General features: G+C 44.9%; 1 protein-coding gene across 4 annotated transcripts in view; it reads left to right on the top strand.

The window, feature by feature from the left end:
* Positions 1-24,827, top strand: part of Erc2 (ELKS/RAB6-interacting/CAST family member 2) — an 875,988-nt gene that overhangs the window by 766,016 nt on the left and 85,145 nt on the right. The window contains exon 16 of one of the 4 annotated variants that reach the window (XM_050158255.1): positions 14,183-14,341. The exons of the other annotated variants lie outside the window; for them this stretch is intronic. Within the exon in view, the coding sequence (XP_050014212.1) occupies positions 14,183-14,212 (30 nt within the window). The 3' untranslated portion in view covers positions 14,213-14,341. Of the gene's footprint in view, positions 1-14,182; positions 14,342-24,827 lie in introns of those variants that run through there. 4 annotated transcript variants of the gene reach the window in all.

Below are 24,827 nucleotides of genomic sequence, written 5' to 3'. Positions count from 1 at the left end.
CCTAGATCCACGTGGGCTGTGAGGAGATGCCTCCCTGTCTCTGGTTCCGGAGTACATGAAATTGAAGGCAGACTTTTAAAATGAGTTTTTGTAGCCCAACACTCTGCCTGGCTTTTGAACCAGCTGGACACTAGATTCAGATGTCTAAATCTTGGTTCATTTTCTAATTATTCTATTGGAAGAGATGTGTTCATATCAAGCAGGGTTACCACTTTGAAAACAGAAATGAAAACAAGGCCAGTCTCGAGAAGAATGCATAGCTTAAATAAATTTGATAACACTGCTCTGCCACACAATTGCCCTGGGGACTCACTGGCCAGTGGAGTGAAGCTATCTTCAAGGTGAACGACAAACAGCCTAACCCCGATTTGCAGGCTCCAGATGTGACTGTCGCTTGCTTGGCCACAAAGGGCTCATGTTATTATAATACTGTCATCTATGAAGTCAGGAAACTTTCTTAAAATGACTTTAAGAACAGCGCTTCAAATAAAGTTGCAGATGAAATCCACCGAGAGGTCATTTGTGTTTGAACTGCGGAGATGAAGCTTATCCCTCATAAATCTGATCCTTCAGTAAGCAGTCTAGGGCTCTGGCAGGCGTACCTAAAACACGGATGCAGTGTTGCTCATAGGAATCCTTTCAACTCCCGCTTACCCCATCATTGGTCAGAAATTCTCCCCACCATTTCTACACACAACCCTCACAGGCACCCGCCCGCGTTCTAACAGTTTCTTGGGACCAGTTAGGTTCCAAGTTCTGCGTTCCGTTTGTTCCTTCTCAGGGGTCTGCAACATAACTTCAGTTGGGAGTGTATTTCCATCCAGATTTCTTGTGTACTTCCATAGCCTTCCACAGTGCTTCTCCCAAATCTGAAACTCCATGGCTCACACTGTGGGAGCAATAGAAAAATCTGGACCTGATTAGGAGATGATGAAGCAGGGAGATGCAGGCATGTGAGGGGATCAGTGTACAAACGCATAAGCCCTGATGTAGCCCAGCCTGCTGCGAAGGACGGATCGTTTTGGGTTTGAACCCTGCTTGTACATTTCAGCCTAATGAAGTCTAGCATTTGCTTTGTGTGGCGCTTGGGGAGCTTTTGGTGTTAACAGAATTCTTTTCTAAAGAAATTCCTTTGGATCCCTTCAGAATTTGTCCTGTTTCCAGGTTCCAATAGGAAAAACATGGACGAGGTTTTAATAGAAAAATAGCGCTCCAGGTTTTTCCCTTGGCCGTCTCGCTGCTCCAGGGCTGCTCTGGCTGGAGTACATGAGCAGGTCAGTGTGGTGGAGAATCTCAGGGCATTTGTCTCCTGGTGAAAGGGACAGGAGAAACCGGAGCTACCCAATACGGTCACTGCTGAGAACTGAGCCTACACCTAGTGGCTCCATTTAGTTCTCATTTCTCTGGAGATTTTGTACCAATGAAAGTCATATGTTATCATATGCGTCCTGTGTTCATGTCTCTCAGATGAAAGGAAGCAAGGCCGTCCCCTGACATCTTAGACATGGCTCTCTTCCTGCTGCTGGGGAGAACAGTGGTGGTGTAGTGGGGGTGGTAGGGTTTTTGGAGGGGTGTATGTGTGTGTGTGTGTGTGTTTTAACTAATTTCTAAAGGCAATATGTCTTAGGGTTCCTATTACTATGAAGAAATATCGTGACGAAAAACAAGTTGGAGAGAAAAGGGTTTATTTGGCTTCCACTTAACATTGCAGTTAATCACTAAAGGAAGTCAGGGCAGGAACTCAAACAGGGCAGGAACCTGGAGGCAGGAACTGATGCAGAGGCCATGGAGGGGAGCTGCTTACTAGATTGTTCCTCGAGGCTTTCTGGTAGAACCCAGGACTACCACCCCAGAGTGGGACCACCTACTATGGGCTGTACCTTCCCACATCAATCACTAATTAAGAAAATGCCCTATAGGTTTGCCTACAGTTCAGTCTTACAGAGGCATTTCCTCAGTTGAGTTTCCCTCCTTCCAATAACTATAGCATGTATCAAGTTGATATAAAACTAGCCAGCATACAATCTATATTTATTATTAAAAATTTTTAAACAGTTGGAGCTGGGAAGTTGGCTCAGTAGGTAAAGGTGTTTGTGGCCAACCCTGAGGACCTGTGTGATCACTGTTGCCCACACTGTAGCAAGGAGCTAACTCCCGCAAGTAGGCCTCTGACCTCCAGGTGCTCCCCTTCTCCCATGTCACCCACACAAATAAAAACAAAATAAGAAGGTTTTGAATAATTGAAATGTTCAGCGGCAGAGGGTTTGCCTAGCCCAGCACTGCAAAAGTTAACCGGTGATCAATTAATACAAGTCCCAGAATAAGAAAGCAAAAATTCCCTCAAACCTACCTCATAGAAATACTAACGTTTCAGGGAACCGTGTGTCTTTTTAGTTTTTCTATATAAAGCCTGACTAAAAAAAGAATGAGGTTATATTATGAAAATTCTCAAAACTGCTCTTTAAAGTTCACACGCATATTGTATGCCTTTCCATGTTGATGTGTGTGTGCCTCCAACGCCACCGGCTTTGCCTATCCAGACCTTGTTAAAAAGCCTCCTGTGGAAGTTCCTTGTGCTTGACCTTTATTTGTTTATCCTATCCTTCTTTAGAATAAATTCGGAAAGTGAAATTTCACATTGATACAGGCAAATGTTGTGAACCAACTTCCCGGGAGGCCACGCCCCCACTTCCGGTATCCAGTGCGCCTGCCTGGTCTTCCTATTTATTCTTCTTCAGTTTAATTCTAGTAAGTGTGGAGTGCTTGGATTTCCTACCCCCTGTCTCCTGAGTTGTTGTAAATTAACAGAAACAGCCACAAAGCGAAACCTCCAAGTCCCTTGTGGAAGTAGAGAGTAGTGGGGACCCTCCCCCATCACCAGTGTGGTCTTCTCTCACCTGTCACTATGGTCGCTTAAACTCAGAGACCTGGGGGAGAAGACGGCTTTCTTTTGGAGGTCAGATTGGTGTCTTCAGTCAGTGAGGGGAAATTCCCAGTGCTGGGAATAAGCAGGGCCTGCCACCCTCACTTCAGCCTTTACAAACACCCGAAGGAAAGTTTGGCTAACGGCTGAATTTTTGCTGGCCATACGTTTTAAATCTGGGATTTCTTAGTCATTGAAGGGTTGGGGCTCAGGCCCTTTTATCCTTTTATTAGTGAATTCACTGAAGTGTAGGCAGACAGAAAACGTTCAAGTGGCCACAGATAAACTTGTTAAATCCCTGGGAGTCTTTCCTTCTTGCTCTGGGAGTTTATCATCTTGGTGGAGTTAAAAGGCAATTAGGCCTGTAGGTCTTTGCTGGTTTGTTTATTGGCGTTTTACACATGGGTGTTGAAGAGACAGGGGCCTATTCCCTATTCCAATCCTGGTGGCCAGAGGGGAAGGAGATCTTAACCCAGCAACGTAGGGCTCCTTGAAAAACAGACTTGGCCGAAAGCTGGAGGCAAATCGTTTAAATACAGTACCTGTTTCCCACAATGCTCATTGTTGGTGGAAAATGCGGTCTGCTGGTTCCATGCTGTGTTCCATTTCCTGGGAAATGGTTTTATGGAGGGGCGTTTGATGAAAAAGTTCCTTCAAACTGTTGTTGCCCCCAAGGTGCTAGAGAAGGTGGGGGTGTCCTGGGAGTGTGCTTTCCAGGTCTCTGGAGTGCACACACTCACCATAAAGGAATGCCAGCAGTTTGAAAGTGGCTGGGGGCAGACTTCCTCTCAGCACCCTGCCCCCCTGCTTCTCCCAGTCTCTCCAGCCAAGCTGGACTTGGAAAAAGTCATCAAATTAATCTTGGCATTCTCCACAACTTCTCCCTCTGTTCTCTTCCTTGCATGGGCCCATTGCCTTTAGCCTACAGTCCTGTGAGGGAAGCCTCACACTCAGCTAAAGCCTACCTCTGGTTAACATTCACGCCTTAGCCAAGTGACATGGCTCCTTCTGCAAACCCATCCTAGAAATCTGACTCTCCCTCCCATCAACATGGGCACTTAGTAGAAGCTATGCTCACGTGTGCAGCTGGGTGTGCTCAGTCGTTTAAACACAGACTGATGGGACTAGGAGGTGGCTCCGGGAGTGACCTAAGTCAGGTCCCCAGCACGGCATAAAAAGCAAAGAACGGTGATACACATCTGGATTCCCTTCACAGGAGTACCCTGGAGACTCCCTGGCCAGCCAGTCTAGCTGAACCAGCAAGTTCCCGGTTAGGTACGAGACTCTGTCTCAAGTAAGTAAGGTAGATGAAAAGTGAGACAACTCAATGGGTAAAGGTCCTTGCCACCAAGCTTGATAACCTGAGTGCAGTTCTAGAAACCCACATGCTAGAAGACCAGACTGTCCTCTGATCGTCACACATTCACTTTGGCACACACGTGACCACACACGCATGCACATACGAAAACAAAACAAGATGTAAAACGGGAAGAACAATGGAAGACATCCCATGTAACCACTGGTCTCCATATACACTCACCACATACATGTGCACACACACACAACCACACAAACAAGTACACGCTCAGAAACCCTTGCCTGTCCCACACAGACACACACGTACTCATGCACGCACACAGACTCATACACAGACACACAGCGTGAAGAGTCATGTTCTCTTGAATGTGATCTTGGGTTCTCTGTTCTAACTTTGTGGGTACAGTCACCTTCGGTCTCTGTAAAATAAGGACAAAGATGGCCTCTTCCGTGCTGATTTGAGAAACTAAGTGTGCAAGTGTTCATCATGGCACATGAGACAGTCAGTGGGCGGGCTGTTATTCTTTAAATGTGCTTTATCTGACACACAGATGTCGTGTGGTGAGTGTGTGTAAACACGTAGTCATGAGACAGTTACCTTGAAAAAAGGAAACTTAGCTATTTTTGATCTTACCCACGTAGGGTTCACTGAAGTAAAGAAGCCCCATCTGGGTAGAGAGACAATTGTTGCCCCTGTCAAAGATACCTGGAATGGAAGGGCTTGAGTTTCCACAGCTGAGGGCTGTGATCACCATCAGTGGTGCTCCTTTCTGAGGCAGCCACTCCTTATTCAAATCCAGGTTCTTCAGAGTTGGCACCCTGCCTTAATTCTCTCCACCAAAGAAAACACAATAGATAACTGCGCCTTTTATTCCCAATGTGACCCTCCACATTCTGAAACTAATTTGCCATTGAATCTTGCCAGCCTCTGCTGGAGGACTTCCTCTCGCTAAGTAATGTGGTTCTGATTAAGGACATCCTATAAGGTCCAGGAGGACAGCCTGGGAAGGAAATGAGTCTGAGACAGGGAGAATTCAAATGGATTTCTCGATGCTAGTGGGACAAGCCGTGTTGAAGATGGACCGTGGAGGGAGCTTCTCCTTGGGCACGGGCGCTAAGAGAGAAGAAAAGCAAACGGCTGACAAATTGGCATCTTTTATGCAAAGCTGACAGGCAAGCAGGCCTCTTAGCAGAAAGAGAATATGCAGAACCCTGAGGCCAAATGGCAGGCAGCGGGCTTTTTGAAGTCCCTGCCTGCAGGCCACTTCTAACAGCAAGACTTCAGCTGTATGGCCTCCTCATAAAGATAGGAAAACTTACTTTTCAACTCAAATATCATAGTTCAAAAGTGACATTTCATTTCCCTCCCTAGTGCACGCATTGAGGCAGACTTCCATGCTGCATAGAAGCAGGCTGGATTTTAAGCTCGGCGGTGCTAGCAGCTGAGTTGCAAATGCTAAACTTTGCCTGATTCCACAGAGCTTGAGAGCCCCCTCTTTGGCCCCGCTAAGCACCGATTGGCCCCTGCCCTGACTAGAGGGTAACTCAGGAACTTGGGAGACCCCATTTGCTCCTGCTGGCCTGGCAGGGGTGGGGGGGGGTGGGAGAGCATCCATCGCAGGAAAGACAGAAGTGTTACTGAATGGGCAGTGGGACTTCAGAGACCATGGAGTTTCTTTACCAAATACCTAAGAATCAACTAATAGTTGGAACTCTAATATGATTTTCTTGTTAATCTCTGTCAAAGCATGAAATCCGATATGTTAACCATGACTAAGCCGTGAAATTTGTCAACTTTGTCCATAATTTACACAAGCTCTCTATTTTTTTTCCCCTTAAGTCTTCACACAAAGTAGAGAACATTACTTCCCAGCATGCTCTTCCCAGCAGCCGTTAGTACCCTTTGACAAGCAGGAACAGGGGCTATGTGTTTCTCATGCAGTTCAGGATCTAGGGCAGAACAAGATAAAACCTGAACAACGAGGTCTTTGAGGTGATGACCGTGAAGGGACTACATTGCTTAGATGTCAGCGAGTACTAATAAACGTTCGAATTAGTTTTATGGTTCATGTCAATGGACATAATAATAAACTTCCTTAAAGTGGTAGATTGTCTTGAGGAAAAATAAATGGATAAAACATGCATTATTTCTTGTTTAGTGTCCATTATAGGTTGTATGATTAATCTCTTCAAGCCAATATGACTATAGTGCTCACTCTCAGCATTCACTATGTAAATAAAGTTGTGTAAGGCATTTAACTGACCCCTGCCCCTGGCTGTTTTCTTCCCGAAAACTAGCTGAGTCTAATTTGTAGATGTCTTTAAACTCTGTGAGGCTTAGAGCTGGACACACCTGTTCTTCGGCCATGAGCCTATTACCTAATTCAACAGTCTGTGTTTGGTCACTTGGTTACCCCCGAAGAAAGTTAACCTCATAAAACTGAAGTAACATGGAGGACCAGCCGCCAGTTTGGAGCAGTAGACAGCTTGCCCTGTGAGGAAAGGCCAGCAGCTGGCAAGAGGAAAGGAATGCTGGTGAATGGGAAAGTGGTCAGGCTGGGATGTCGTTCTCTTCTGTCCCTGCCAAATGTTTTCTCTTAGACTCAAAGAAAAATGTCCCAGAACCTCCCCAACTGTGTCCTGACCTCTGTGCTGCAGATGCAGGATCCGATAATCAGATGATTTAGAACTAAGACTGCTTTGTTGACTTGGGTCACCACATCGCCAGTGTTTAAAAGAAAAAAAATTTAATACAAAATCTTGGGCAGTGCTCCAGAACCTAAGAGAGCCCTTCCCAGAAACCTGGCTGCTGCGTCTGAAGGACATGACCTGTGCAAACAGTCAAGCTGGCCTGTTCATTCCCCAACAATGAATCCAGAGCCCATGGAGCCCAGCGAGTTGCTCCACTGTTCAGTTGATAGACCGTTCACAGCAGCCAGCCATGTCTTCCTGCCTTAGTTCCTCACCGTGGCCCCAGCTTCTTCCATCCACACTCAAATAAGAGGGAGAACTACCAAGGCAGAGAACTTGGGGGTTTGTGTAGCCAGTCCCCCTGGAAGCCTCTTGGACCTTAAATGGCCTGTGGATATCCTGGGCTCTATGAAGCTCGCGCTGCCTCCAAAGTAATGCTTTGTAAAGGAGTGTAACTGTAAATGAGCTTTCTTAAGGGGAAGGTCCACAACTTTTACCAAATGCTCTCAAATCTGTGACCTCCCAAAAGGGTCAAGAATGACTTCCCTATAATTTGTGCCCCTAAAAGTCACTTTTCCTGTTCTGATTGCGAGTTACAGGGCTAAGGATTACATTCACTTTAACCATTCAAGGCAAATGTGGCATATGATCCTCTGAGTGCCTGAGGTCCCAGGCATTCTCGTAAAACAGCATTGAGTTGTGAATTCCTTAAGTTGTCACTGTGGCTGAATTCTATCTAGAGCCAGGTTCTGACTCTCTTTGAGCTGAGACACTTCAAATCTACCGAATAGTTCAGGTTTCTTTATAATATCCCGTTCATTCTGAGCCACAAACAATCATTTCTTGGCTTAATTCTGCTTTGGTCTTGGATTAGGATTGCCATATTTAGCAAGTATAGGAAGGTTTGGGAGTGTTAGAGTAATTGGCTGGGTTAAAAGCATGTTCTGTTTGCAGAAGAACTCTGGTTCAGCTCCCAGTGTCCACATGGAAGCTCCCAACAAGCTGTAAGTCCCGTTTGAAAGGGTACGAACACCCTTTTTTAGTCTCCTCAGGCACCAGGCAAGCATGTGGTGCACATACATACATGGAGGCAAAACAACCAGATGTATAAGAAGTATTGCTATTTAAATAAAAGATATATGAAATGTAAAAAAATAAATAAAAATAAAAAGTAAAAGTAAATAAATAAATGTAAAGTCCTGGGGTTTGAGAGCTGACTCAATGGAGAAGAGCAGAAACTTTCCTGGTTCCCAGCATTAACGTCAGGCAACTTGCAACCTCTAGCCCTAGTTCCAGAGAAGCCAGTGGCTTTGACCTACACACACACACACACACACACACACACACTTTAAAGGTGAAGTTTTTTAAAAAGCATTTTTCTTTTAGCCCTAGAACTTTCGTTGCAGAAATTAGACAACATTTTCGGTAAACAGTGACAGGATTGGGGATTGGAGCAGGGACCATAGAAATGTTTTAAAACTGGTATTGATTTACTCAAAATCATTGAACTTCACACTCAAGAGTATGAACTTGATAATAAATTACATTTCAGAAAATTATTAGAAACTTAAGGCTAGCATTGTTTAGTTTTTCTTTATTAATATGATAAAAGCCATAAATCTGTGCCTCAGAATCAAACTCTTAGGGATCTGTGCTATAATTTTGTAAAATTTCCAAGTCTGGAGAAGCTCATTGCCGGATGCCAGCTGATGTGCCACCTGGGATTCTGTCCACTGCTGGGCAGTGGCAGTGAGAGTCCATACTAGCCCCAGTATAGAGCTGTGGCTTTGGGTAGTCTCCAGTTGTTGGCTCTAATAGTGTTCCATCGGGGATCTGTGCCTCTCATACAGACAGCACATCAGGGGGCAATACTTGTTCTGTGGGTGAGATAGAGCCCTGGGCTTGTTTAAGAAGCTGAAGTACATTCCTACTGAAGCAGACACTCCCTCCTTCACTTCTTGATACAAACCAGGCGTGTCTGTGTACCATTCCTGCAGGCTTACCAAGGACGCCCCTTTATCGACACCCACAGAACTCACTGTGTGACTTTAGTGTCAGGTCCTCTGAGGGGCACAAATGGGCCAGAGTGTGGGATAGGAAGGGTGTTGAGTGGACACACTGGTCTACAAGAACACGGTACATATAAAGGGTGGACACACTGGTCTACAGAACAGATGACTGTGAAGGACACTGGTCTATAAGAACACAGTACGTATGAAGAAGGGTGGACATACTGATCTATAAGAACATGGTACATATGAAGGGTGTACACACTGGTCTACAAGAACTTAGTACATATGAAGCGTGGACACACTGGTCTATAAGAGTGTACGACCTGTGAAACTCTTTATGCTTAAAGCCTAGCTTCTTTAGAGTTAATCACCAGCCTCTTGAAGCAGCTGTTAACTTATGGAACTTATGAGAATAACTGCGGCTTCTGCTAGAACAGAGGTTCCCCACCTTCCTAACACTGCGACCCTCTAATATACTTCCTCAGGTTGTGGTGACCCCAACCATAAAATTCTTTCATTGCTACTTCATAACTATAATTTTGCTACTGTTATGAATTGTAATGTTAACAGATGATATGCAGGATGTCTGATAGGTGAGCCCTTCACCACTCACAGGTTGAGAACTGATGGGCTGGAACCTCAAGCCACACTCTTCTATTTTTCTCTGATTGTTCTAAATGTGATTTAACAAAATGTTGAAAGAAAGAGAAAGAAACAATAGGGGGTACCAAGGCCCCTCAGAGACCCTTGTTCATGTTTTTTGTCTACTTGAGATATGTCTCCTTTGTAGTTAGATTTTATAGAGGTCGGTGAGACATGGAGGCAGTTGGACAGTGAGGATCAAGAAGATTGGGAACACTGGTAGCTGGTGTTGAGAAGTTGCAAGCTAGCGCTAAGGCTGCCTAAGACTTGAGGGAGCTGAGATGCCCTTCTGTGGAGCCTACACTCCCTTTCAACTCTCCGCCTTGGACAATTTCTAGCCTAGACAGTTGCTAGGACCCAAATATTTTCATCCCAATAAGCCCCCAAAGGCCCAGTATTCGCACATAAACTAACATGGTTTTTCTGACTCACCTGATCCGAACTGGGCCCTGAGATAGTTGGAAATCTGTACCTAGAACCAAGAGCTCTGGAAACCCCAGAGCCTTCCAGCTGAAGAGCCAGCCAATTGGTTGTCCTCACTGAAGGGAGGTGAAGCTAACTGAGTCTTCTTCCCAGTGGTGCAATGGACATGTTAAGTCAGTGGGCTTATCTTATTTTCTCATGCGATCCACGGTCCGCTCTCAGTCACTTCTATTACAGTGCAACCATTTGCCTTTCTTTGGAAGGACTTCTACAAAACCATCAATTTTGCTGCTTTTAAATGTCTTCTCTCACTTGTCCAAATCAGCGAGGTTTAACCACTTTTTGGCTTTCTTTTTTTCCTTCTCTAAAGTAGGTGACTTTTAAGTCTTCTTTAAAGAGGCCATCCCCCTTTCATGTTTTTGGTCAAATGTGAATGTGAGGAGAACAACAATAATTTTTAAAAGATATTCCTCATTTTACATATCAATCCCTCTTCCCTCTCCCCTCCTCATGCTCTCCCACCTCCCCCCCTCACCCCATCCACTCCTCAGAAAGAGTAAGGCTTCTTAAAATTCTGTTCTTTCCTGGGGAAGCCAAAGCTTATTTTGTAGCGCCCCATCCAGCGGCCTGGCCTTGGTTTGTGATATTCTCTTCCTCAGTGTCCTTTGCTCTCGGCGTTTAGGCAGTACTGCTCCTAGAGAAACCTTTTCCCTCTGCTCTGATTCTGAATGACTCAGCTTAGAGACTTCACACCTGTACAGATGATAGTGTGGCTGCTTTTGACCTTGCGTTTCCTTCTGCCACCTCACCCCAGGGCTATTTTACATAGTGTCTGTAAAGTACTGAGGAAAGTGGTGTTTCCCTCTTCCGAGACCACAGTACTACAAGACACTATGTTCTCAGAGATGCTCTGGTGAGAGCTGGCCATTCCATGCTGTATTAAAATGGTGGCTCTCAAGCAGTTCTGGTCCCAGCCCCATCACTGGGCATTTGGCTCTGTTTGCTGGTATTTTTCATTGTTTCAGAGTGAGGAATGGGTGGTACTGGCATCTGGTAGGCAGCTGAAGATGCTGTTGCAACCCAGTGTACACAGGTGACCCTCATAGCACATAATACTCTAGTCCCACACTTCCATGATATTATTTGAAACCCTGGCATTTAAGGAATTTTTGCTCATGTTGCGTTTCCTCAAGGTCTGAGGAAAAAAAGAGAAAATGTCCCAATTTTTTTTTTTTTAAAAATGAGTTCATTGTCCCGAGTTCCTCCATCCCATGTGGATTCAGGCATCAGTAAGCACAAGGGATCCCCCTAACTGGCAAAGTGCACAGTTAAGGGAGGTCTCAGCTCCAACAGCTGCCTTAACTCCGGGGAGAGACAACTTTGACAAAAGCAGAGGACCAAAACGTTACAAGGATGTTTAGTTAGTGATAAAAATCATCTTGCAGATGAAAGTCTTTCTTCCTGCCCATAAAATGGTATGTTCTTTAAATAAGTCAGAAAATGGCAGCATTTAACCATGTCGCGAGCAGGGGCCAAGCCTGTTGCCCACAGCCATGCTCTATTAATTTCATCCTTGTTAGCAAGTGGGTCCAAGCCGTAGGCGTGACAGCCCTCATCATTTTCCTGTTCTCCTTTAGAACGGACCCGCTTTCCAAATGCTCTGTCTGCAGAAACTGATTCATGGGGGGTTGTTTCCCAGAGCCAAGTTCTTCCTCTGCCCTTTGTCTCCATTTTCTTATTCCCTTCCGGGGGCCAAAGATGGCTTACTGAACACCGGGATCTTCTTCCTTCCACATCCAAGCACAGTTGAGAGAAGTGGGTTCCCTTCCCAAGACCCCCAGCAGAGGCTCCCTGTGTCTCATTGGCGTGGGGTCGTGTGCTCACTGTGAACTAGTGCTCAGACAAGAAGCATGCTAAGAGACAGCAGACTGTCATGTGACCTAGGGGTGCCAGATAACTGAGCTAGAGTGGCGCTTCATGGATCCATGTCAAGTGAGCTGAATGCAGACATGTGCCTGCAAAGGGAAGTTGGGGTGCCATGGGTACCCCACCATTGCAGTCAGTTAGCTTGACTCAGGCAGCATTATGAATCGCCTCACCTCCCTTCCCAGCCCCATGTAGACGTCCCTGTCAAGAGGGATGAAACACCAATTAACCACTGCCTTAGAATGTGGGGAGGACTGTGCAGACATACAGTGATGGCGTCATTTGACCAAGTCACTCCGTTCGGTCCTGCAGCTGCACTAGCGCCAACCCACCAAGCGGCCGTGCCAGCCTCGTTTCGGAAGTCAGTGTCTAAATTTAACCCAATCTTCATTGTCACAGGTCAGTGTGGGAAATCTTCTGAGGTCAATGATTGAGGTAATTGGCTTGGAAACATCTCTGTTAAATGACATAATTGGTTTTAATTATGTAATTATGCCACTTAACGTGTGGGGGTGAAAGGTTGCCCTTATATTTAGCAGTGAGATCCCCCCAAATGAAGCCAGGGCATTTTAAGGCAGTGGGTCTTCAAAGTTCTCTCATTTTTCTTTCCAGAGGAAAGCCAGAGCAGGCTTGCCTTGGCACTGCTGCTTGAGGGGTGATTATGCTGCGTGAGGTAGTGCCAGGTCTGTGCCTGTGTATAGGAGCCTTTGTGAGGAGCCGGCAAGAGCTTCCGTAAGACCTCCTTGTGATCTGAGGCTAATGAGCAGTGGGAACTCAACTGTCAGCAATTGAATCTGATTGGGCAGGGTAATTATATGATTGCCTCTGGTGTTTGCACATGCACAGGGATATTTTTATTGGAAAAAACCTAATTGCTTACTTACTTAGTGGAAGGCAAACCTAAACAAATTTGTGTTGTCAGAGGGTAAGAAGACATCGTCTCTTTGTCTCTCAAGTAGCTGCCTGCTCCCCTTCTTAGAAGGGAGGGTTTTTGTTTCTTCCTGGGTTCAGTCGGGGATATTTTCAAGACCTGTGTTTTATGATAATATTAGAACGTAAAGGAAAGCCACTCCGGGCTGTGAGCTTCTGGTGTGACGACGGTGCGCGAGTTGTCTTTTCTAACTGCACCTTACAATGGTTTCTTTCATAACGCAGAAGCGGCTAGAACCCTGGGCAGCATTTAAGCTATTGGTACTTTCCCAAACTTTTTGTTTTGTTTTGTTTGTTTTGTTTCCCATGTCGGGACCCTTGACAACACTGGTTTCTTCAGCTGTCTGGTTTCTCTTAAATCCCTAAGGCAAGTGGGAGGGTTTCTGCGAAGATGAAAACTACCCAGGCTAGCAGGCACAAGATGCTGGCTCCTTTGCAGTCTGCCAGGGCCTTAGGAGGAAGAGCGCAGGCACAGTAGGAGAGTCAACGGGAGGAACCCTGGGGCACAGTAGGAGAGTCAAGGGGAGGAACCCTAGGTGCTTCTGAGTCAGACTTTTAAAATCAACACCATCACGTGAAGCTCACCTCCCTTAGGTGAGCTTTACAACAGACTGCAGAATATTCTGGACTCTGCTTTTCTTCTCGCTTCCTACAGAACCACTTCCTGCCTAAGACTTTGCTCTGGTAAGATCCTACCAAAAGGAGAAATGCAGCTGGCTTATGGGGAGCAACCCACGATGAGAACAGCAGATGCCAAACCTGGGTGCTCCAGATGGGTGTAGGCTCATGGGCTGGAGAATGAAGGGGAATAAAGCCCACCCCAGCACCCTCGTTTCCCTGCTCTCCATCTCTGGAGTTCTGCACATGCTGACCCACCCCAACCCTTTCACTTCTCAGATCAGATAGTAAATGTCACTCTGGAAAGCCTCCCCCCATCACTGAATGCCCTTGTGCTTCCCAGCAAGCTCTGACTTCTCAACTCTACTGTCCTGTGGTTCCTTGTCTCGTTGTCTCCCCAGTACCCCAAAAGATCCACAAGAGCAGGGCCTCTGTGTGTGTGTTTGTGTGTGTGTGTGTGTGTGTATGTGTGTGTGTGTGTTCCTCATCTCTCTCTCCACCCACAGCCTGGCATGGTGCTTGAGTGTATGGAGTGAACGAGTGAGGAGAGGAATGTTTGCTGGGTGTTCTGGGGAGCTGTGTGTGCTGCCCGTGGTCCCCAGTGTTTGCTGGGTGTCCTGGGAGCTGTGGGTGCTGCCCGTGGTTCCCAGCCCATGCTGTTAATACTGCTCTCTGTTGCTTACAATTCTCATTGCCCTAGATGATCCAGCTCTGTCGGAGGCACGTGTAGGCACAGCCAAATCTCATGCTGTACATTGATCACCTGTCCAACCTTTGCCTAGAGTGGGAGTCCCCAGTTCCTTCAAGAGATCCAACTTTACCTGTCTGTAAAGAAGAAGAGGAGGAGGGAGACAGCGGGGAGGATCCAGTGGCATTGTAACACCAGAGCAGGTCCAGTGTTTACTCTTGCCCTTTCGGAGGTGGGTAACTGCAACTGATGTGGGCTGCTGGGATTAAGAGAGACCTTGGATTTGGGCACTCATTTGTACTCTTTTTGTTTTTCTGGAGTATAGGGTTGCATCTTATTTTTATATTTAATTCCTAGCCACACTGTTTGTTCCATGATTTCCATCATCATGGACTGTGGATCCAGGCCCAACAAACACACACTATATGTTACCGCAGCAGCCCCATGGCAGCTGTGCGCTAATCCTGCATCTGGCTGTGCAGATAGAGAGGAGGACCATTGGTTGGTGCTATGTAGTGAATGCTACATTGATTTTTTTTTTTTTGCCAAAGTAGTTTGTTGTTTGTTTGTTTGTTTGAACCTTCCACCCCCATCCCAAATGACCTCACAGTGGAGCGATCCTGAATTCCTATTGAGTAGATGCAGTTTCACACAGGAACACCCCTCAATGTTGAAGTATGGCCTTGTCCAAGCCTGAAACATGTCTAAGCAGCTTCTTCCTTGAAAACATAGACCCATGACACCTCAAGCCTCAGTCAAGTGGCCCTTCTACTAGATCCCAAACCCCAAACTCTCCCTGAGTGTGAGCTGTTCGTTTTTGATTGGCCTACAGTAACAGCTTGCTTGTGAGTAATGCTTTTGTATGGAAACCAAGGTTTCACAAGTAAACCCACAAGGGCCACAGGTCCTTAACTGTGTGGTTGTTTTTTGTTTGTTTGATTTGGTTTTGTTTTTTGTTTGTTTTGTTTTTGTGTGTATGTGTGTGGCAACCTGTACCCACCTTCTCCAGGTCTAAATCCACTCTCCCATGGTTATATCCCTTTAATGTCCTCATATTCTGAGTCCCATTTACCTTGTAATCTTGAGATTATATTTCTTAGCAAAATAAGCTCCTAAGATTGGCATTCTAAGTTTTTGTCTAGAAAAAGGTTTGCATCCACTCTGTTGTTGGTCTGTGTGTTCACAAACGTCACATACTCCAAATCAGATAGCCATGGGCCACGATGATCTTTATTCCTGAGTTACGAGGAAAGTTTAATTTGACGTTGAGTTTCAGAATATTACCAAGGGATGGCTCACCATCTCATATCCTCTCCAGATTGAGTCGGATAATAACTGCCTACACAGACAAATCACATTCTTTTGCGAATATATATGAATGGCATTGAATGTATAATTAAGCCCGGCAGTGTGGTCTCGACAGTGTCTCATCTTGTCTAATCACTGTAGGATGTTTCCTTTCAGAATGGTTGTGTGTAGGGGGTGTTTGTCCTTTTGCCGTTGTCATCATAGAGACTGACAAAGAGAATGATTTGGAAAAGACAAAGAGGAATAGTTAGAGTAAGTCATTGCTCTCCCAGGACACACTCAAACCACATTGCTTTGCTCCATTGCTTCTTCTTCTGGAATCTTCATGTCCCTTCCTTGGCTAATGTATTCAATAGACTTAGCACAAGTGCAATGCCTGGACCAGCAGCAGCCTGTTTCCTGGCATCACCTGGGAATGCCTATATACTTGGACCCCCCTGGCACCAGTGATTCAGAAACTTTCTGTGGGGCCCAGCAGTCTGTGCTTGAAGGTATCTCTGGTGCTCAGGTGCATACAACACTCTCAAAGTCATTGGTTTTTACCAGTATGTGATGTGAGGACATTCAAGGGACATAAGCAAGTACTGTTCTCCAGGAGATTGATACCCATCAAGGACATGAAGCTTAAGCCCATCAGCCAGTTAAGCAGAGCGATCTTCATGTAATGTAAATTATATCATGGACTTACTTCATAACGTACTCCAAGTGGTTTCATTTTATCTTTTTCAGTGACTATAAAGGTTTATTAGTCCTTCAAGGACTAGCATGTTCCTCTGCCTACCTTCCATCTTTATCTTTCAGCACTTCCTCCCTCCTCCAACACTCCTCAGCATGATGCTAGCCTTCTTAGAGATCCCTAAGCCTGCAACCAAATATGGGGAAGCAGAGACATAGACAGGAAGGAGGAAATAGGGACTGGTAAAGCATTAGTAATAGATTAATTCTTTTTCATAAAGTAGAATATTGTCTAATCCCTTTGTCCTCTTTGGTCGATGCATTCATATAGTAATATAGAGATAGTCAGATGCAATAATATATTGGTATAACCGGGCGGTGGTGGCGCACGCCTTTAATCCCAGCACTCAGGAGGCAGAGGCAGGCGGATCTCTGTGAGTTCGAGTCCAGCCTGGTCTACAAGAGCTAGTTCCAGGACAGGATCCAAAACCACAGAGAAACCCTGTCTTGAAAAACCAATGTATAATTGTTGCTATTATCAGATTCATATTGAGGCTGACTGTCAAGTCATTCAGAATGTAGGGAGCAGAGTGTAGCTCTTCTTAGCATCATGTGTTTTATTGGCTCTTCTCTCTGAACTGACGAGGTGGGAAGAGTGGGAACGGAATAAATGGGTGGGAGATCCCACTTCAGTGTGTCACACCATTACATGAACAGAGCTGATGGAAGACTCTTGATGTTTTAGTTTGGTTTCAGTAAAAATGATGACCATGTCTGTTCGAATTTGCGTTCTTAAAAACTAAATGTCCATATGGATCTTTGCAGCATTAAGGAACCATGTACTCAGGGAATAAAGGATCCAGCGGGATTTTTATAGAATGTAAAAATAGCAGCTCTTGCTGGGCGGTGGTGGCACACACAATTAATCCCGGTACTCAGGAGGCAGAGGCAGGTGAATGTTCAAGACCAGCCTGGTCTAGAAAGTTAGCTCCAGGACAACCAAGGCTACACAGTGAAACCCTGTCTCAAAATAAGAAGAACAAAGAGGAGGGGGAAAAGGAAGAAGAAAAATACCATATTTCAGGCCTCTCTTTAAAGGAGAAAGCTTAACATTTGACTTGTCTTTTGGAAAGCAAATTGGATTTGAGGCTTCATATGGATGTGGGCTTCTTGAAGATCCAGACCTTTTGAGTCTGAGAACAAGGCCAAGGGATCTGGGTGTTGCTGTGGTCTTGAGTATCCCCAGCTGTGTATCCACAGTAACAGCCTATGGCTCTCTGAGTGCAGCATCCCTGCTTTGGGACATCATTTGCTCACCAGGATGCTTATTTGTGATCTTCTACAAGTGGGGATGAGTCAGTTTGAAGGTGCAAACAGGTAGAATGAGGTGTGGACTTTGGGAAGGTGTGGCTTCCATGCCCCCAGGATCCCCCTACCTTGTAAAGCCCTCCCTAGAAAGGGGAGGAAAGTCTCCTCAGTACCTTAAGATCTCCTGTCCTCAGTCAGGGCCTTACTATTTCTCAATGAAAGCCAGTCCACTCCTCTGAGTGGCAGTCCCACATGGACACCACAGACATGCCATACCTCTGCTGTCTGAGAACTCAGGCACAGAGGCTGAGAAGGTTTCCTCCACCTAGCAATGACTTTTCTGCTGCTGCGAGAAGTCACAGTGTCCAAGACAACTTAGAGAAGAGTTTATTTTAGCTCATTTTTCCGGAAGGGTAAGAGGCCGCCATGGCAGGAAGGCGTATCAGCAAGTGACCGGCATGACAGCAAGACGTTGGGAGCTCACAACTTCAAGTGCAAGCCCAAAGCAGAACGAGAGAACTGCCAATGGCATAAAGCTTGTCACCCCAAGGCCCAGCCCCAGTGACATACTTCCTCCAACTAGGCAATACATCCCCAAACAGCACCAACTGGAAACCAAATGTTCAAATAGGCGAACCTATGGGAGAACATTCTCATTCAAACCTTTATACTCCAATAGCCAAGTGAAATGGACCCCAAGTATATCAGCTGGAAATTGGGCTGCAGTGGGTGAGGGGAACAGACGCTTGAATCCTCTTCTGTGTGATGGGTAGCCCTTCCATCGCTGCTGCTGCTTCCTGAAGACTAGGAATCTGTAGTCCTCAGAGCCACCTGCTATTTTCCTTAGTAGATCCTTATGGGTGGTTTTTCCTTATTTCTTTATGCCAAGTTATTCTAGTGCTCGCCTCTTTTCCATGCGCCTGGTATTCCCTAAGCCCATGTGTTTTCCATCTGTGTGTGCTTATCTCTGCTTGGCTTGGTTTGGACCTTGTCTGCTGGACCATCTCTTATCTTCAGTTCTTGCTATCTAATTCCTGTATCCATCCATCATCTAGGAGCACTAGATTGCATCTCCGTATTCTGGAATAAATTTACGAATTTATAACTTCTTTCACTGATGACCTCTTCTTCAATATTTTCTACTGATGCAACTGGTCACTGTTTCTAATGCTGGCTCTGGTCCCATCACTGCATTTTTAGTAAGAGGTAAACGGTAGAAACCCATTCTTTTTTCCGTCTTGGATATGCTCCGCTGCATCAGTGCCCCATAAGAGCATTGCCATTCGTGGGGAAACTGAGTCCCAGAGATGATTGTGGTTTGTCAGCAGCCATGCTGTTGCCTCATGGTCAGGATGGACGAGTGCAAGGGCCTGCTTTGACCCCAAAGCTCCCAATAAAGATCAGATCTGAGAAACACAAAACATAAAAGTTACCATCCTTGCCAGACCAAGACCTCACACATACGAAGTATGAGTAGTTTAATTGGGACTTGCCTAGCTTAGAATGATTCTTGCTTCTCTCAATAAACTATGCATAGGTTCAATCAATAAACTTTGGTCTCAAAAGTACTATTAGAAGGAGAAACTTTAAAACAGAGACATATCAGTTGGGATCTGTTTTCCCCTACCTCTGGCACAGTTAGCTGTGTTCAGAGTCATTTTTGTTTGTCATAACTCAAAGTTTGGGGAGAAAGCATGGGCTTTTGTTATCCAAAGTAGGGAAGGCTTGGCTCATCATTTTGCATTGCTGAGGTTAACCTTCTCCTCACAGAATTAGCCATCCCAAAATGTCAGCAGTGCTGAACTGAAGCCCCTTGGGAAACCACACATATGGAGAAACATGCACTCATCGCTAGACCATGATGGCAGTTTCTCTACTATGTATACAGACAGTTTTTGTGACTTCTGAATAATGAAAGCATTCCCTACTTTAGAACACAAATATTTAAGAGCATCGCTGAGTTCCTGATGTCTTTGCTTGGGTGGAAGCAAGGTTAGGAGGTAACTCTTGGGGCTAGCCCTCCAGAATTTTCTAATATTTACAAAGAGTCAACATCAAAGTAGTGCTGATTCTGGGTTCAGAAACCAATATAAAGACTGTTCACGCTCTTTGGATAGTCAACAATCCAAGTCAACAATCCAGCAGCCTTGGTGGCTGATGGTCCCTGCCACTGGCCATGGTGTTGAAGCAGATCTGGCAAGCAGACATTTATGACAGAAAGTTTGCATTCTAGAACAGTTGCTTCTGAGGAAAGAGGGTCAATCCAGAGAAGACTATAGCAATAGCCTGCTCTTTGTTGGGTATTATCTTGGCTACCCTTCCACCATCCCCATCTTCTTGAAGCCTTCACCATAAGGCCACTTAACAAATACACATGGTTCTGGCGCAGGTCAATCTAGCTGGGTTTTAGTCAGGAGCAGATTCAACCAGATTCAAAGGATCATTAAGCGATTTAGAAGACAGGTCATCACAACAACTGGTTAGGGCTTCCTGGCTGTTTCGCAGTGAATGCCGTGAATGGAACCATCAGGCTTTGCGTGTGCTAAGCGAGAGTTCTGCCTCTAAGACTGCTCGCAGTCCTTAGGCCTCTGGGACAAAGTGTCTGCTATGGCCTCCTTCTTGGAGTCCTCTGCTGCAGCCTCCTGCATCTGAGGGTTACAGGTGGGAAACGCCATGCCCACATGAAAAACAGTTTCTTAAGGGAAACTTTTGAACCAATACCAAGTGGTTTGGTTTATTCTGCCAGGGCCAGAAGTCTTAGCAACATTGATAAAGGTTATTAGGACACATTGTATTTAGCATTCTAATGGAGTAATCTCCTGAATCTCCAAAATTGCTTCTAAAATAAAGACCAACATCATGACAGTTTTGCAGGTTTAGAAGTGAGGTGGAGGCCAATGATTCATTTGTCCAGAGCCTCCTCTCCACCCCCACCCCACAATTTCTCCTCTTCTTCCTCCTCTACCCAGTGAGCTAGTAACACTTCTTATTTGGAGTTATCGAAGTTGTTCTTTATTTGGACAGAGCAGTCGTTGTCTGTGTGCAGCTGTTTTAAGAGATGAACGCATCGAGTTTAGTCTATTTGACAAAGGCTTGTCGGCTAATGGTATGAATGGGGCAGGTTAGTGCAAAAGGTGTTACACGTTGTCTTCTGTGACCACACTTGAAGCCTCTAAAAGGCAGGATGTGTTACAATGAGGAGTAGAGGCCTGTGGGAAAAGCAGCCAGGAGCCAGACTCTCTGGTTACTAAGATACAGTTTTAAACAGGCAACATGGCTTCTTAAGCTATGAGGTAGCTGCTCCTCATGGGAATCGTAGTCCAATCATTTGCTCAACAGCCATTTGTTTGGCATGGAGGACATCCCACAAGCACGGTGACAGGTCCACTCGCCATTTCCTTTCAAAACCGCACCACAGGTCACCCTCCTATCACATCTAGATTTTTGAAGTCTTTTTGAGGAGCCATGACTACTACGGGCTACAGAGAGTCAGGCTGGCATTTGCGAATGTTCTTGGAGTGTCTACTGTGTGCGAGGTTCCAAGCCGGGAGGCAGGTACTGCAGATCATGTATCGTTCAGTGGGGCTGAGTATAGTAAACCGGGAAGCGAATACAGATAATGATGACGCCTTGGGTGAGTGCCATGGAGAAACCACAGTGGAATGGCTGGGACTGAGGGGAATGGGCCTATGCCGGTCAGAAACGGTTTTCCTGAAGAGGGAAAACGCAAAGACACATCTCAGGAAATGAAATTTGCTTTCTAGGCAGAAAGTTGTGTGGGTTGACCTTAATGTGGGAAGTTCTGAAGTTTAATAGTCTGTTTTTATTCCCTTTTTTTTTTTTTTTTTTTTTTTTTTTTTTTTTTTTTTTTTTTTTTTTTTTTTTTGTTTTAGTCTGTCATTGCATTGCAGATTATCTAGAGTTCACTATACTGGTCTGCTGGTCTGCAACACTTGACCTTTCTGCCCCACTCTCCCGAGTTAAAGGCGTGTTCTCGCGTACCCAGAGTAGTTGCACCTCGGGTCAGGTGTTGATTATAGTGCCCCATATCTTGGGATGTGTTGATACAACTCAGTGACTGAGCACTCGTTTGGCTTTGTAAACACGCCACAGTCACATGGAGATAATACATACTTTTAAATGGAACTTACTAAATTATATAACCTAGATCTCCCAAGTCACGATTGGCATTCTCACTGCTAACTGCTCAGCCTCCGGGAGATTTAAGATGAAAATACTTTTGATTGAAGATCTTGGTCATTTTTGAGTAACCCTGTCGATTTTTTATTTCTCTTTTCCAGGATCGGCTTTCTTAGATATAGGAATCGCCTTCTCTAGAATTGCTACTCTTTATGACTTCTTTTTTAAAAAAAAACCCTTTCTCCCTATTGATGCCTTTACAGTTCAACTTTGTCTGATAATATTTCTGATGCAGCATCATTTTGGTTTGTATGTGTGTTTCCATTTTTCTTGTTTTAGCCTTTATCTTCTAATGGTCCATTTTTATGAATAGTTTTTAAGAGAAACTTCCAGTGTCTCTGTCTTTAAATGGATGAAATTAGTTCCTATTATTGAATACTGCTGTGCCCTAACTTTGTCTTGCTTTGCACATTTTAGTATACTTTTTTTCGTCCTTTCATGCCTTTTCTCGTTTTTGCTTCCCTGTTTGAATTGATGGTTCTTTCTTGGCTTTGGGGCTTTGTACTTTCCCCTCAACTGTGTTTCAAGCCACATAGTCTGTTTCTCTTTTTAGTGGCTTAGATAATCTCGAAAGCAGGATTTGACAACCCCTCCCCACAAAGCTTTTAATGCACCCCATAGACTGGCTTTAAGGGTCTTCTCCACTATTTTGGTTCCCTAAGCCTTGGGTCCTTAATGAGGTGAGGTTGAACAGAAAGTGCTAAGTGTGTCAAGCTGACTGTATCTAGGAGTGTGGATTCCCAGCATGCTTCTGCCAAGGCTGCGCTTTGTTGTTAGAAACTAGTAACTGAAAATTGCATAGTCATGGATCCCAGGCCCGTTGCAGTCTGAGCAAAGGGACTTGATTTCTTCTGTTGCTCTTTCCTCTGTCTGCATTTGAGCTCTTGTAAGCGATGATACACATGGACTAACTCCTGTAAAGCTGTTGAGTGGTCAGTTTTAAAGAGCATAGAACACTGACATTTTCATTAGATCCTGACTGGGAGGGATGTCCAGTTTTCATCCTAACAGTTTTGTTTATTTCTAAGGAAAGTCTTAATGTACTGCCTATGGGAGGTCTTCATGTCACCTGCTCTTACGTGGAAGCATCTTTGCTCAGCCAAAGATTTGGGGGAAAACAATTTGTAAGAGGGCTTTCACCTCCTCTTCTCTCCTTGTCTCCGGAACGGTAGGAGTGGCAAATGAGTCTTTGAAGAGCTTTAGTATTAGGGAGAGACAATTTCAGCCTAGAGTGACCCTCAGAGGCATCCATAGATTTAAAATATCTATTTGGTCTTAGTGCATCCTGCTGAAGATAAGCAAGTCACATATATCTTTTCTTTCAGTCTTCCAGTTGACATCTAAACAGATAACTTGATTTTGCATCAATAAGCTCCCTCGTATATGTTAGCTGACAAAGCGTTTAAACTGCCAGGTCTTTCTAAGTAAATAGGAAAAGAGAGGCCTTTTATCTTCCAGTCACTGCATTAGAGCTGCAAAACATGACAAATCTTCATGAAAAAAAAAACATGCCATCATCTCATTTTAACAAGCTGGAATGTGCACGTGCTGAAAGACAGACTCGTCTCAATCCAGCTGGGACTGGGAGGTGACGTTCCCTGGTATCAGCATTATCTGTAATTTATGGCACGTCCGGTTTAAAGGGCCTCCCTTCTCGGTGATATCTTGTTGGATGTTTGCTTGGTTTATCCACTCGAATCTCTTTGACTGGGAAACAAATCTCCATCTAGCAGAGTCAGCGTGGCATTCTGGGAAGAGGACCTGTGTGGTCATGAATAGCTAATGAATGCTTTGGTTTTCTTATCTATTAAACCAAGATAAGAAACTGATGTTTTAGAATTGATGTGGACATTAAGTAGTGTCATAAAGTGTACAACATAAAACTTGGTTCATAGAAGATGTTTTTCCAGTGCTATCAGATGATGATGATGATAATGATGATGATGATGATGATGATGGAGGTGGTGGTGGTGATGAGGATGAGATGAAGAATTTGGCACTGATGGGGCGCGGGTGATGAAGAAGATAAGCCTGGCAATGACGGAGGTGCTGGTGATGAAAATGTTGATGGTGTTGGAAATAATGGTGATGAAGATGGTGGTTGTGGTAATAGCCAGATACTGAAGAGATCCTGCAAAGTTATCATGTAGTCAAAGTATTTGAGGAAAAGCACACTTATCTTTTAAGATCTTATCCATGGTTTCCAAGTGTCTACTTGGACAATTCTGGTCACTACAAGGTCTTCTTATACAAAATTCTACCACAGAGAGAAAACTACAGAAGGCCTGTTCAGTCATCAGTTGTGTTTCGTTACTTATCAGTATTTTTATCGGTATCAGTTATATATATAAAAAAAATAAATATATAGGAAATGCTAAGGATTATTGGTCTGTGTTGTTTACTTCTGATCTCATCTGTCTCCCTAAACCTTTGGGCATCTTTGAATTCTGTACCTTTGGGCATGTCTGTGCATTCTCTTTTTCTAGAAGTGTGTGTGTGTGTGTGTGTGTGTGTGTGTGTGTGTGTGTGTGTGTGTGTGTGAAGGCATACATGAGAAGCAAAGGCCAGCATCAAGGTAGGAAAAGAGTAGAGCATCGTGTCACGGAGATAAGACAAAAACAAAAATAAAAATCAAACAAACGAAATACAGAATACAGTTCCTAGAGAGGAAGGTTGAAGTGAAGAGGACTTGGGGAAACTGTTACTCTGAGGCAGACTGTCCAGGACCAACACTGAACTCACAATCCCTCAATGAGTGAAAGAGCTAAGAGCACCAGGAGGTTCAGCAGTGGAGCGACAGGCGTTGAGAGAAGTTGAAAAAGCTGTGAAGTAGACATACTTGGAGTGACAAGGGAGAATGTTGCCTCTTAGGGGACCAAGAGGAAGAAGCAGAGGCAACTGAGAGGGAGGGTGGAAATGCAGGAAGAGGCAGATGTTTGGTCCTGGGATAGGTAAGGGAGAGGGAGGAGCGCCTCATCTATAAAGCACATAAAATATTCCCATATCCCTGAATAGCACAGCAAGAACACAGGAAGTGTGCTCAGTAAGGCTTCATGGTCTTGGCCCTCTTAAAGCAATCAACTGATGCTTCTTACAAAATGAGTGTTCTGGTGTCAGCAGAGCCTGGCTTAGGCATGAAGAACAACCACCTTTAACAACAGAGGAT

The sequence above is a fragment of the Alexandromys fortis genome, unplaced genomic scaffold (genome assembly GCF_014885135.2).
Source record: "Alexandromys fortis isolate MF-2015 unplaced genomic scaffold, M_Fortis_MF-2015_v1.1 scaffold_106, whole genome shotgun sequence".
Taxonomy (NCBI): Eukaryota; Metazoa; Chordata; class Mammalia; order Rodentia; family Cricetidae; genus Alexandromys; species Alexandromys fortis.
This window is presented reverse-complemented; position numbering and strand designations above follow the sequence as displayed.